Genomic DNA, 14,036 nt, shown 5'->3' on the forward strand with positions numbered 1-14,036 from the left:
CCGGTTCGATTACCACATGGTCCAGTGAGCTGAGCCCGTGCTGAGCTGCTGCTGAGCTGCCAACAGGTGGCAGGATGGCTAAGCTGGTGAGAGCACATGCTCCTAACAACAAGGCTGCAGTTGGACTCCCCCTTGGGATGGTGGGCTATGCCCATTCACAACTAAGATTGAACACCGCATCTTGAGCTGAGCAGCTGCGACCTGCTGATGGGTGACTGGATGGCGACTGGACTTGGAGCTGAGCTAGCTGTACCCTCCACAACTAAGGCTGAAGGACAACTTGGCTGTTCCCCTCCCCCAATTCCCCAATAAAATCTTTTAAAAAAATAAAAATGTACAAGACCAAGCATGAACCCTAATGTAAACTAGTCTCTGGGTGATTTTGATGTGTCAGTGAAGGTTCATCAACTGTAACAAATGTACCACTATGGTGAGGGATATTGATTATTGGGGAGGCTGTGCATGTGTAGGGCCAGGGAGTTTTGGGAAATCTTTGTACCCTCTCTCTAATTTTGCTGTGAAATATAAAACTGCTCTCAAAAATAAACTCTATCACATAAAAAAATAAGCTGAGCAAAGCAAAAAATAAAAATAAAAAAGGAAAAGACCTTCACTGGCGACTTTCAACGTTCACTTCAAGTCACTTCAAGCGCCCCCAGGCTCCACCCTTCTATTGGAGCCAGAGGCCTGGCACGCCCCCTGCAGGATAGGAGACGCAAGGAGCGAGGGTGCACCAGGCCTGGGCTGAGCTTCCCACCGGTGACCGCTGGCGGGAATCACCAGGCAAGGTCTTCAAAACACCAGTGCTGGGCCCCACCGCACACCGACTAAGACTTTCCCTTAGCAGGGTACCAGGAGTTCAAAAGCGCTCGCGTTCATTCTAACGTGCAGCCGGGGCTGGGAATCACGGAGAGAGAGAGCAGCGACGGGGTGGGGCAAAGGGGTGGAGGTCAGGGTCAAAGCAGAAAAAGAAAAGGAGGCAGCTGCCCTCCGGGTGGTCACTCTCTTGAGTGCTCACTGCTGCCGCACGCTTTCCAAGGGCCTGTGGCATGTGCCACGCTGTCAACAGCTTTCACATCAAGAATGGGTGTCCCCAGGGCAGGTGCGCTGACCATCTGCCCCAGGAGGACGCAGACTAAGGCCTTAGGTCTGCAGCAATCGCCTGGGTCAGGGTGGGGGCCCATCTCGCGCCCCGGCTCCCCATCCCCACCCTAAATTTTACAATCCAGGCCCGGGCGCCAGGTGCTGGCTCCACGTTTGCGCTCTACTTAAGGGCTTTGCCACTTTCCCACCGTATTGCCACCAAGCGGACGATTACACCGCTTCTGACCTCACTTTGGTGATGCAATACATGGGTGCCCACATAGTCTTCGCAGCCAACTTTGGCCTACACACCTGCTAACTGGCCACCTTTAAAATTAAAAGCAAGCAAGCCCAACAAATACAAAAAAACAAAACGCGCGCGCGCCAGGACCAGCGCAAACAAACGCGGAACCAGCACAAGGGCGTCGCCAGGGCCAGGTGGGTGGCTTCCCTTTACCGGTCGCCAGAACACCCAAAGCCCTCTGCGCACCTGCCGGCTCGCTGCCCCGCACCTCGCTCTCCCGCCAACGCTGCTCTCCGCAGGCAGAAGCTGATTCGGAAGCCCGAGCGCCCTGTGGATCCACGTGGGTAAGGGCCGACACCGCACGCAACGCACCGCCCTCTCGGCCCCGCCCAGCACGTGCGTCGGCCCCGCGTGCCCCCGGCGCTAGCGGAGCGCCTGTCCCGGGGGAAGGGAGGTGGGGTCGGGGGGACACCTCCGCCTCCAGTCGGCACTGCCCGCGCCGGGCCCGGCCTGTCCCCTGGGTCCCACCGGCCCTTTAAGGCTGGTCTGTTGCGCAGCCGGCCTCTGGGCGGGGAAAGCGCCGCGCGCGCCGCGCCGGGGCCGCCTCTGGAGCCGTAAGTAGCGGCGAGACCGCGCCTCGGGCCTCAGTGTGTCGCAGGCCTCGCTTCGGAGGCGGCCTGGGTGCAACCTCGGCCCTACGTGGGACAGACCCCCGTCACTCCGGGGTGGGCGGGCGCCTTGCGCGATGAGGGGTTGCCCGAGGCCCCTGTGCGCCCCTCCCCCACCTCCCATTCCCAACGCCGCCGGTTCCTAGAGCCCCTGGGCCCCGCGGGAAGGGGCTGACGGAGACACGTGGGGGGGACCCTGGGGAGGCCTCCTGGCCGGGGAGGCCTCCTGGCCGCGGACGCCCGAGTCCGTCCCGGATCCGCGGTCCCTCTCTCTCCGCGAACGACTTGGAATCCATGAGTGTCTTTTCACTCCCAGTCTGTAGGCGATGGAACTGTGTCGACCTTATTGTATATCCAGCTGGCGTCAAAAGGCAGGATAAACCAAGCCCTTAACACTCAGTCTAAATGCAGGTTGGGGTCCACGGCCGTCTCTTGTGAACGCACCGCTTTGGAGGGGTGGAGACAAGACCAAAACAAAACAAAAAGTACCCTGCGGTTCCGGCTGCCGCGGGTTCCAGCTGCAGGCCTGGGCGGTTTAGAAAGCTCTGCTTTTCCCCGGGCCCCGGGCTGCCGGCGCCGCCTCGCTCACCCTTACGCCGCTCTGAATTCACGGAGTTCGAGCAGCTACGTGTGTAGGGGATCCTGCAGGAGTCGTACCGTTCTGGATGCTTTTGCCCAAAGACATCCTTGGACGTGAATTCAGAGCCAAAGCTTATCTCCCAGAAGACTCGGAGGAAGAGCCATGGAAAAGGAATTAGACAAAAGCTCCCCCCACCTCTTCTTTTGAACTTGTAAAACGACCTTAAAATAGCATTTGGGGGCCACCTGAGAGTTAATGCGGTTTCTGGCCAGAGCGTCACGCAGGCATCTTTTGCCCTACAGGTTTAGGGGAACAGAGAGCTGGTGCAGTCGAAATGGCCCTGGTGCCCTATGACGAGACCGCGGTGATGGGGTTGCAGAGATTCCACAAGCCTCTTGCCACCTTCTCCTTTGCAAACCACACGATCCAGATCCGACAGGACTGGAGGCAACTGGGAGTCGCAGCGGTGGTTTGGGACGCGGTAAGTAAACCCTAGGCGGCCTCTGAAAACATCCACAGTTGATGACAAGGCTGGTCTTGATTTAAAAAAAGTAAAATAGCTTTATTGAGATATAATTCATATACATACACTTCACTTACCTCTAGTGTACAAATAAGTGCTTTTTAAAAAAAGCAAATTCAGAGGGGTGCAACTATCACCACGCTCAATTTTAAAACATTTTCATCACCCTACCCCCTCCAAAAAAAACTTCCACCCATTAGAAACACTTTCCGGCCCCAACTTCCCTCACGTGGATTGCACCTTAAGGGTGAGTAAAAGAAAGCTGAGGGAAATTAAATGACTTGTCAGTAATTTACCCAGCAGGTGAGAAGGACGGACGGAAAGGAAAGCAGGAGACCCTAACTGCTTTGCACACTCATTAATTTTTAAGTTTAATTTTTAAAATATTGCACAAAGACTATGGCAGAATGATGAAGCCCAAAGTGAAGATCATGTGTTTTCTTTACGCTTTCCACAGTTGTAATGGTCACAAAAAATGATACTATAATTGCTCTTTCACTTCTTCCTCTCCCAGCACTGTTGTCAGCTGCTTGTGACAGTGACTTGACCTCAGCATCTAGCACCGCACCTGGGATTCAGTGGGAGCTCATTTACTGTCAGATAAATGCTTGGTTGTAGATACAATTTTACAGTCTTAGCATTGTATTAGGGATGCTAGAGAAGCATTTAGGAATAAAAATATGTTTCTAACCCGGTAATAGCACTTCTATTATAGTAATACCACATGAAAAGTATTCCCAGACCAAGAAATAAAGATGCATAATGGTGAGAAATGGGTGAGCCCCCAAAATGCTCACCAAGAAGAGGTATTGCTAATTATACCAATAGTATGTAGCCATGAAAAACTATATTTAAAAATTATGTTAACAGTATGCAGTGCTTTTATAGAATTATATGCAAATGCTAACTCACACATCAAGTATCCCAAACTTTGTCTAAAACTTGCCTTTTGATGCCCCTGTAGGGCGATGACTGTCAGGGATACAGGAGGGAGAAATGTAGGTTCAGGAGCTTGGGGTGCTGCTCTCCTTGTTCCCTCTGGGGGACGCTGTGGCCTTGCTGACTTGAGCTTGGTTCAGGAGCTGGACATTCACATAAGCAAAATCCGAGACTGTTTATGTCAGCTCTGCCGGAGGAGGTTTGTAAGCCTCCAGGGTAGAGGTGCTGTGACAGTAAGAAATTAAACTTCCCAGATAGCAGGACCCTGTCTTGTGTGGGCAGGTGGCACTGGCCACTGCTGTTCCTGTTAGGGCCTTGGGTGTGGCCTGGCGCAGCTGTTCTGTGGGATGTTCGGATGTGGTGTCTATCCTTGCTTTACGAAGTTACCTCCCAGCAACAGCTGAGTTCCTGTGAGCGTTGTTAAACTGGGAATTGAACCTTGAAGTGGGAGAGGGTTGTGTGATGACTTCCTGCCAGCTTGAAACCCTTCAGCTCCTAAAGCACTCATTGACCTTAATCATAATCATGCTGTGTTTTGACTCAGGCTGTCGTTCTTTCCATGTATCTGGAGATGGGAGCTGTGGAGCTCAGGGGCCGCTCTGCCGTGGAGCTGGGTGCTGGCACGGGGCTGGTGGGCATAGTGGCTGCCTTACTGGGTGAGTGTGACATATTCATTCATTTCTTTGTGAGTGGAACTCATGGAGAGGTACATTTGCTGTTTTCTTGATGCAAAACCCACTGTTAGCTTCCCCTTACTGGATTATTTTTCTTTCCCCTGTCCTTAGTGTGAGTTATGGGCTAAGTCCAGTAAGGCTAATTTCTCCTCTCTTTCTTATCCTGTTACTTACACTTCTCATGGGAGATTGCTTTGCCCCTTTCAATTTTATGATGCTGATAATATGATCTGAAGGCAACTTTAACTTCAAAGGGAATTATCTTATTCACATACATAGTTTATATATATATATATATAGTTTAGGTCCTTTCTACGGATTTAACCCTGTGAGGTAGGTAGAGCAGGCAGCCTCTTTCCTTCATTGCTAAGGAAACTGCTGTTTTTTCTCTTCTAAGAAGGGTCAGTCGGTCCTGCTACAGTTGGTGCTGACATATTAAAAAATTGTTTTAACAGTATACCGTTATAAATTGATTAATATCAAGATTTGTCATTTTTTGGTTTGGAATAGAGACATTAATGTAGTTCTAGAGTATTTTTAAGCCTCATTATTATTTGATTATTCATTGTTGACTCCTTTGTACAATTTCTGGCTCATAGAGCTTGAACTAGCCAATGGTAGGACAGACCAGCTTTTAAGAGTCCATATATAATATTCACCACTTCAGTACTGTCACTTAGGGCTCTTAGTAAAATGCAGTTGCTGATTCCCAAGGTCTGGGGCGGGGCCTGAGAGCCTACCTTTCTAAAAAGGCCCCAGGTGATGACAATGCCAACACCTAACTTATACCTGCCCTTCTCCTAACATTTCTTTTTCAGTATTTCCTTTCTTGGTGTAGATTTGCCTTCCGAAATTTGATGGAGAACATGGGCACGGGTGGTGGATAAAAGGATATATAATTCGATTTAGATTTCCGTCTGTCTACAACCACAGGACTTTGTCACTGATAAGGCCCTTGCTGCCACGCTGCCTTTTGTTCTCCTCAGGTTGGCCTTATAGTGTCCCCATGTATGTTACATATTCTTTTTCATTTTTCAAATGAAACGGGGGTTCCGGGAGATTAAATCGCTCTCTGAAGTCCTGATCATTGGAACCCTGAGACTCAAACCAGCCTTGTCAGACACAGCAGCCCAAGTTATTTTCTTTCCACGACATTCACGTCCCTCTGCTGTTATGAGAGGAGTTAACTAGGAGGGGAAATGAGGTTTCTTTTGTTTCCTTCTGAGAACTAGGGCTTCATGCAAATCTTCATTGGCCGGAATAGCAACAGGTTAAGTGTGGTCAAGTGCATAGGTTTAGAGCTATACTTGGTTTTCACACATCTTTGAACTCCTACTAGCTGTGTGACCTTGGGCAAGTTGCTTAACTTCTGAACTTTAATTTCCCTATGAAATGAGGAAATAATTGTATTCATTCCACATTGAGGATCAAATGAGATCGTGTGTCAAAATCTGCTGGCTCATTAACTGGCACAAAGTAAAGGCTCAATGAGTGTTGATTGCCTCGCCAAGTACGGTAGTTCTGTTTCTGCTCTAGAAATCTGGATCTGTGGGGCTGGGAAACTCAAGATAGGGCTGTTCAAAGACTATCACAGAGCGAGGGACTAGTTAGGTCAGCGGTTCTCAACCTTTCACAGGGGTCGCCTAAGACCATTGGAAAACACGTATTTTCGATGGTCTTAGGAACCGAGACACCGCTCCTCTATCCGTCTCCAGGCCCACATGCAGATACCCACATACGAGTACCCGGAGACCCCTGTGCAAGGGTCGTTCGACCCCCAAAGGGGTCGCGACCCACAGGTTGAGAACCGCTGAGTTAGGCGATGCCATAAAAGACCCTGGTGGTTCTGGGAGGGCTCAGAACAGCAGACAGTGTCCTTGCCATCAGGAGATGTATGCTTCCCGGCCCCACTTCATGTCACCTGTTTGAGTTCTTTCCTGCCCCAAAGCACAATTAATTGCTGCCTTATGCCTTTTCCCCACAGTGCTTGGTATACACCTCACCTCTGTCCCATTGTGGTCACATATCATTATCGGCAGGTGTGTCCCGTGTCTCTGTCTCCCGGTTCCTGAAGAATGGGACTGTGTCTCATTATATGTGTCCTTGGCCCTGGTACAGCACCTGCCACACAGGAAATACTCAAAATAGTTCTGGAGTGAGAGAGGAGCACACTAGAAAATCATGAAAAGTAATGTTTCTGTTAGAAAAGTCATGTAACTCTATTATAAAAATAGCCCTAAGGGCACTCTTTAAAAAAGGGGGGGAACCCCACTAAAGATTCCAATTATTCATTTAAGATATTTTCATGTTTTGTAACCCGAGGCTTTTGATCCTGAATTCAGGGAACACCCGCTCATTGTCAGGTGGGCTCATCTAAAATGCAGAAGTGACGGGGTTACCCATACTTAACCAACCCTGTGCCTCCCCACAGCCTACAGGCCACATCCCAGGCTCCTTAGGAAGGTGCTGTAATCTCATTTTGCCTGACGCTCAGCCTCTTTGGTTTCCATAGCTATTGCACTGCGTGAAGTTCCAGGGCCTGTCCCTTTCTGGCCTGTCCCTTCTGCCCCGAACGCCTTTCTTTACCCCTTTCTCCTGGTTAATGCCATGGCGTTTAAGTGTAAGCTCAGATTTCCCTTCTTTTGACATCTTTGACCTCTGCTCCTCTCAAAGAATTTCTTCTTTGTGACCTCATAATTTCCTGGGCACACCCATATCCCTATTTTTTTACTTCACATGTTGCCTTATAATTCTGTTTATGCCTCTTTCCCTCATGAGACTCTGAGGGCAAGGTTTGTCTTGCTCATCTTTGTATCTCTAGCATATAACAGGTACTCAAAGGTTTAATAAATTAAGTCATTGCTTGCAAAACTAAAAACAAAAAGCAGAGACAAATGTTCAAACACACTTCTTCCATTACCAAGTGAGTGACAGCAGGCAGTCGTGTCTTTCTTTTTCTTCTTTTTTTTTTTTATAAATAATAATTTATTGCTTTTTCTTCCAAAGCTTTGTGAATTTACAAAAAAAATGAAAGTAAAGGGTCAAAGTTTACAAATTGCTCAGTTCAGACTTCTGAATGCATGAGGGGAGAACCTGGGCCACTGTGGTCACTGGGTGTTCATCACCAGATACGCAATGACATCTGAAACTGCCCCCCAGATTTGTTTTATTGCCTGCCAAGATGCTGCAGTCCTTACACATCATCCCACATGACATACTTGGGTCATTAGTCAAAGTCACTGGAATGGCTCAGAGGTTTTTTTTTTCCCCTCCTGCTATAAAATGAAATTTTCCGTTCATTTTTGAAAAACAAATTGGTCAATAAATTCATTTTGTTCTGCGTCTGCTTTACACAGGGCTTCATATTCAGCCCAATACCTTTCGAGCTGCTTTTTCTTTTCTGCTATTGGTGCTTGGCGTTGCAGTTGCTGGGCTTCTCTCTGCTTTGCTGTAGATTTGAGCAAGTTCCGAGCGCCAACGAATGGCTTTCATCTTCTCATTTTCTGCTGCTTCTGCAAGTTAGTTAACAAGCTCAAGTAAACCACCAACTATTTTCTGAAAACGGGCCAATTTGGGCCATGAGGTCCTTGAGCTCTGTGGTCTGCTGGGTAAGCTCTGGGTCCTACACTCACAGCTTGTTCAGCTTATCACAGTGCAGCCCTGCCAAGCCCAGGATGTCTGTGGCCATAGCTGCCGACGCCGTAGCCGTGCTCTGTGGCCCAGGCTGATGGGGGCAGGCAGCTTCTCTCGTCTCTCTGCGACAGCTGTATCTGGCCTGCCCACCTCAGCTGCTGCCAGGGCTCAGGACCTGTTTACACATCACATCGAGCTACGTTGTTGTATTGGGTCAGTTTCCATTCATCTTTTATGAACTCAGTATTACCTCATTGCCTTACTTCCCCAGCAAGAATCCCAGGCAGTCATTTTAGCATCATCTTCACATACTGCCAGCACCCTGTCCTTCCTTGTGTCTTCTTCACTAGGCTAAAAACAAAGTTAAGTGCACCTCTTCATCTGTTCCAGGCCTGTACCTGTGCAGCTGACTGTGGCTGGAGGAAACACACTGCTGCTGGGTCTCATTTTAAGTCCACGATCAGGACGCTCGAAGGGGCTCTTAATGCTGCTGAGCAGTCACACGGCCTCCCCTCTTCCTCTGCGAACATACAGTGCTTCCTCCTCCAGTCCCACTCTTAGCTGATGACATGTCTCCTTATGTCACCGAGAAGAGAGCTTCTATAACCCCCCACCACTGCCTCTGCCCCCACCTGTGGCTGGACCCGTAATCTCTGCCTTTGCCCAGTGGTTCTCTTCTGCAGCGTCATTTCCTCCACTTCCCATCCGATCCTTCCCACCACCATACAAGCTTGCTGTCATTTCTCCCACTGAAAAATAATTAACTTCTTACGTGGCTGGTTCTATAATAGGTCTGTGGCAGGAAAAGTACAAGATAACCCTGGAATAGCTTGTCAAACCAGATAGCAAGGAAGGCATCAAGGATGACATGGGGTTGTGTCAAAAGTCCACTGGAAAAGACAGGACAATTTGAGCATCAGTAATACATCAAATACGTTTAATCCATGAGTTCATGATACAAGAAAAACATAATTAGTTGTCTTTGGAGGATGCTTAGGAACCAACCCTTTATTTTGAAATCTGGTTTATAAAATGGAAGGGAGGAGCAAAATTTATCCTGCTTTTCTGTTCAAACAATCCCTGTACACAATGAATAACCAAACAGGAATTGAAAGAAGCTTTCCCTTATAGAAGTTTCTCAACAAATAAATGCAAAAGGAATCTAATGAATTAAGGATCTGGGCATTGAGTATCTGTGGCTGCGCACCACATGTTATATACCTCTTAAGGAAAAACATCCCCTCCCCGCCCCCACGTCTGAAATAGTCTTGTTCAAAAATTTAAACCCAAATCAAACATATTTATAGGAGATACACAGGACAGAGGAACATGCTAAACTATCCAAATGGTGCAATCAGCAAATTCCAGACTCAGGGAAACTGCGAGGCAAATGATCTGGTTTCTCTCTGAAATGCGAGGGGAAAAAAAGATAGAAAAGAAACTGATTAAAAGAAACTTAAGACGTTCTTTGTACCCTTCCCTCCCTCCCAACAGACAAAACCCCCAAACACCACAGGGTGAACAGTTGGGTAATCAAACTCCTGTTACTAATGAGGGAGTGGTTACTTATGGGCGGGCTGTGTCTGGGAGGTGGCTGCTGAAGGGTCTGGAGGTGGTTACAGCAAGGGGCAAGCCGCCAGCCCCCTTCACCTGGGTCACTGTGGTGGCCTCACCTGTCTCCTTGCGTCTGGCTTTGCCCCACTGCCAGGAATCCTGTTAAAACCGGAGTCAGGTTATTAGTACAAGTGCTCAGCGCTCTCCAGTGGCGTCCCACCTCACTCAGGAAATGCCAAAGCCTTGACCACACAAGACGTGTGTGGCCCGGGGCCCTGCCTCCCTTCCTGTTACTGGTCTGACCTCATCTACATGATTCCTCCTTCCCTCGTTCCAGCCCGTCGAGCCGCAGTCTGGCCTGCCCTCTCTAGGCCTTTGCACTTGCTCTTCTGCCGGCCAGGAAAAGTCTTCCCCTTGATACGTACTCAGTCCCCTCACTTCCTTCAGGCTTTCGCCTAAGTAGCCTTCTCAGAGGCCTTCCCTTTCCACCTGGTCTAAAGTCTCACCCTCACCCCCCTGACTTCCTGACATTTCATGTGTCTCTTTCCGGATTTCTGTTTTTCCTTAGTGCATGTCTCTAACCAACAAACTGGATATTCTGCTTTTAAAGAACCTGTTATTGTCTGTCTCCTCGCTTGAATGTAAGCTCTGTGAGGGCAGGGTTTTTGTCCCATGGCTGATGGTATCCCCTTGACTATTTGTAGAATTGATGGATGTTACAGGGGATGGTCAGCTGACATCAAGGTCCTGTTACAACCCCTCAAACACCCCGCAGGTTAGGAGCAGCCTCAGAAATCTCCGAGATGGGCATTAGAGTAGGTCCACATCTAAGAGCTGTTAAGATGAACACCGAGATGATATGCAAAAGATCACCCCAGTATTGCCAGCAGAGTGCTCTGTAGACTGTTAAGAAATCCAGAGATAAAGTTCTAAATCAAACCAGGAAAAGGCTGTGATTTTTGTTATCGGGGAGATGAAAGTACCAATGAATTCTGCTCACGTGCTCAGGCAGCATGCTGTCTAGCGACGAGGGGCCAAGTGGTAGGGCCATGCTTGTAAAATCTTAACAAGTTGAACATTTTCACAGTGTCACACTCAGGACTGTAAACGTCAAGTTGAATTATACACCATCCTAACCTAATGTTACAGGTCAAGATAAGAAACACTGAAGTAGAAGCTGCCACTGAAACAGCGCTTCCTGTAGCTGGTCTGGAATCCCGTGGGGGATTGCCGTGACGATTACAAAGTGAAGGAGCATGAGAATGAGAAACAGTTTTATGAAAGAATGAAGCATAATGTTAAATTTCAGAATCTACAGGGCCAAATCAGACAGGATTACACATACTATGTTGTTAGTACAATGAAGATGAGGTATTAATATTTCAGGGCTGACCTTATGTGATTGCTTCACTTTAAGGGTAACTACCAGTTCAGCCTCTCAGACATATTGGTTAAAAAAATGAGTTCTTTCAGTTCATGGTAAACCACCCACAAGAAACAGATTAATAAAATATTGCCTTATTAATTTTATACACTGTATGTAGAAACTTAGCACTTAGAGAACGTGAGCTCACATTTTAACCTATAGTACTTTAATACCATCTATTGGGTTGTCGGAAAAGTCATGATGTATTTTTTCTATATTTTTCATTGCAAAAATGCATCCTGACTTTTCCGACAACCCAATAGTAATTTCTAAGCTTACCATTTTTCAATAATTCTATATATTACATAAATACATATAGGTTGGCTGCTTCCTAACAGTGGAAAGAGAAGTGGACTAGGATTTCTCAGTAGCCAATTAATCTCTTCCTTGATTCCTTTTAAAGCGTTAAGCCCAGAAAGTAACCTTTCCCTGTTTTTGGTGTCTGGTTATCTTCATAATCATCTACTCCCAGATTTTTCAGTCTTGGATTCCATTTTACCCCGAGGCCTCCTGACTTGAAGACTACGACCTGGTGAATGAAATGTAGTGGTAGACATCCGTGGATGGTGGGCCAGCTCTGTCTGCAGGACCCAGAGCCTCAGCTTGTTGTCCCTTGGGGACCGTGCATTTTATAGGTACTTCAGCAAACAGCAGGTGTGTCACAGAGGCAAATCAAAGGTTCTTTTACCAGCAGGCCATGCAGAAAGAGCTACTGGTCATTGTTCCAATGTACTGCAGGCGTCCGTGAGAGCATGACCTTGTGCCTATCAGGTGGAATGTTTAGAGACACACCCTGCTGTTTAACTTGACCCTGCTACCTATTAGTTATACTGATGTGCACATTACTTTCTCTCTGTCCCACATTCTAGGTGCTCATGTGACTATCACGGATCGAAAAGTAGCATTAGAATTTCTTAAGTCAAATGTTCAAGCCAACTTACCTCTCCATGTCCAACCCAAAGCCGTTGTTAAGGAGCTGACTTGGGGACAAAATATGGGGAGTTTTACTCCTGGACAATTTGACCTGATACTTGGAGCTGATATCATATATTTAGAAGAAACATTCACAGATCTTCTTCAGACTTTGGAACATCTCTGTAGCAACCAGTCCGTGATCCTTTTAGCTTGCCGAATTCGCTATGAACGGGATAACAACTTCTTAGTGATGCTAGAGAGGCAATTTATTGTGAGTGAGGTTCACTATGATCCTGAAAAAGATGTGCGTATTTACAAAGCACAGAAGCGAAACCAGAGGGAGGACTTGTAGCTGGCTGTAATTAGTAAGAGTGTCGGCAATAAGGGCCTCAGGCTGGGAATCTAACCATATTTAATGAAATGGCTTATGGTACGAAAAGTCTAACGAAAGGTTCTCAAGGGACAAAGCACATGTGCAGTTTTAAACAGAGCGGCACTTTGTCCCATTACTGTGACTTTTTAGTCACATTTTACTCTCTGTGAAACTCAATTGATATTAAAGTGTGAAATTTCGGTTTATGTTATTTCTGTATCCCAGTTTGCTCCCTCTTGATAACCAGTTTTCACTGATATGATAAAGGGCTGGTATGAAGGCATCTTCAAAGCAGTGAGCTCCTTGTGTTTTAGTGAGAGGCTAAGTCGTGCAAATTATTTTAAACACATTCTGAGATATGTTTAGCCCATTTGTCTGATTTTCTGAATATAACACAAGAGGTTTAATGTACATTCCCTGAGCTATTAATGCTCTTGAAATCTTTTATCTGCCCAATTAGGTCTAAATGCTTTTGGTTGTTTTGAGATTAGGATGTGAGTTTTCTAAGGTCTCATACCATGCTTTTTGGTTTAATTTCAGATTTATGTATGTAAACAAAGGAATAAGTAAAAATAAAGTTTTAATTACTTTTTGAAAGCACCTAAAATCTTGTGCTATGAATAGGCTCTCGTCTTCAAATCAAAAGCTGTATTTTTCCCTTCAGTGTTCCCCTTTCTCAAATGTTTTTGCAGTTCTTCCTTAGGCTTTTCCTGCCTCTTTATAAGGCATAGGATGACAATTAAAATAAGTTTTAAATCTCACTCCTTTATGAGAGGTTAGCTCCCCAAGTATAAGCTCCTTCCATATAGTACTTGTTATTCTTATTCAATGTTTGAATTCCCCAGATTGTAAGCTTCTTGAGGACCAGGAATGCTTCTGCCTCTTTCATTTTTGCCTCACAAGTACCTAGTATGTCATAACCAAATATTTGTTGAATGAAAAAGATACATTTCATTTAGAGGGTATTGATCTTTGGGTTAAATAACTGCTACACTGTTTCATGATTATCTTTGATAGACTTTATGAATGAAGTCACACACACCAAAACCCTCCTTTATTTTTTTTTTTACAATGTAAAAGCTTAAACAAGTTTAAACGAATTTAGACCACAAGAATATTATAATCTCACTATGCTATTTGATACTAGAGATAGATTTCCTTTGTAAAACATTAGAAAGAAGATCTCCTCCTCCCTCTTAACCTTTTAATGAATATCTTGGATGTATAAATACCCACTGCATTATTTTCTACATACATTTTAAATAGTGGATTTACTTTAATAAAGGTGAATTTAAAGTTCTGAGCATTCTGTGATGTACCAGTTCAACCCAATTGTGATAAATGCACATGAAATAGAAATATCCATAGCTTACCAAATCTATAAAATGCCATGAATATGGAAGGTCTTTTAAAAGAAGTAGAAT

The 14,036-nt window shown here is 46.3% G+C and overlaps 2 protein-coding genes and 1 pseudogene across 14 annotated transcripts in view; 1 reads left to right on the forward strand and 2 right to left on the reverse strand.

The window, feature by feature from the left end:
* CCNYL1 (cyclin Y like 1) overlaps positions 1 to 1,656 on the reverse strand; it is a 108,480-nt gene extending 106,824 nt beyond the window's left edge. The window contains exon 1 of the mRNA XM_019652924.1: positions 1,574 to 1,656. The gene's annotated coding sequence lies outside the window, so the exon portion shown is untranslated. The remainder of the gene's footprint in view (positions 1 to 1,573) is intronic.
* METTL21A (methyltransferase 21A, HSPA lysine) overlaps positions 1,585 to 14,036 on the forward strand; it is a 71,443-nt gene continuing 58,991 nt past the window's right edge. For 6 of the 13 annotated variants that reach the window (XR_002125182.1, XR_002125181.1, XR_002125183.1 and 3 more), the window contains exons 1-3: positions 1,709 to 1,941; positions 2,878 to 3,056; positions 4,582 to 4,693. Coding sequence is in view for 8 of the 13 variants with exons in the window: in XM_019652936.1 (XP_019508481.1) it covers positions 2,910 to 3,056; positions 4,582 to 4,693 (259 nt within the window). In the remaining 5 variants the exon portion in view is untranslated. The other 7 variants (XM_019652934.1, XM_019652931.1, XM_019652938.1 and 4 more) reach the window with 7 other exon arrangements.
* LOC109388319 (intraflagellar transport protein 20 homolog pseudogene) lies at positions 6,464 to 8,728 on the reverse strand (annotated as a pseudogene).

This window comes from Hipposideros armiger, unplaced genomic scaffold (assembly GCF_001890085.2).
Source record: "Hipposideros armiger isolate ML-2016 unplaced genomic scaffold, ASM189008v1 scaffold_190, whole genome shotgun sequence".
Taxonomy (NCBI): Eukaryota; Metazoa; Chordata; class Mammalia; order Chiroptera; family Hipposideridae; genus Hipposideros; species Hipposideros armiger.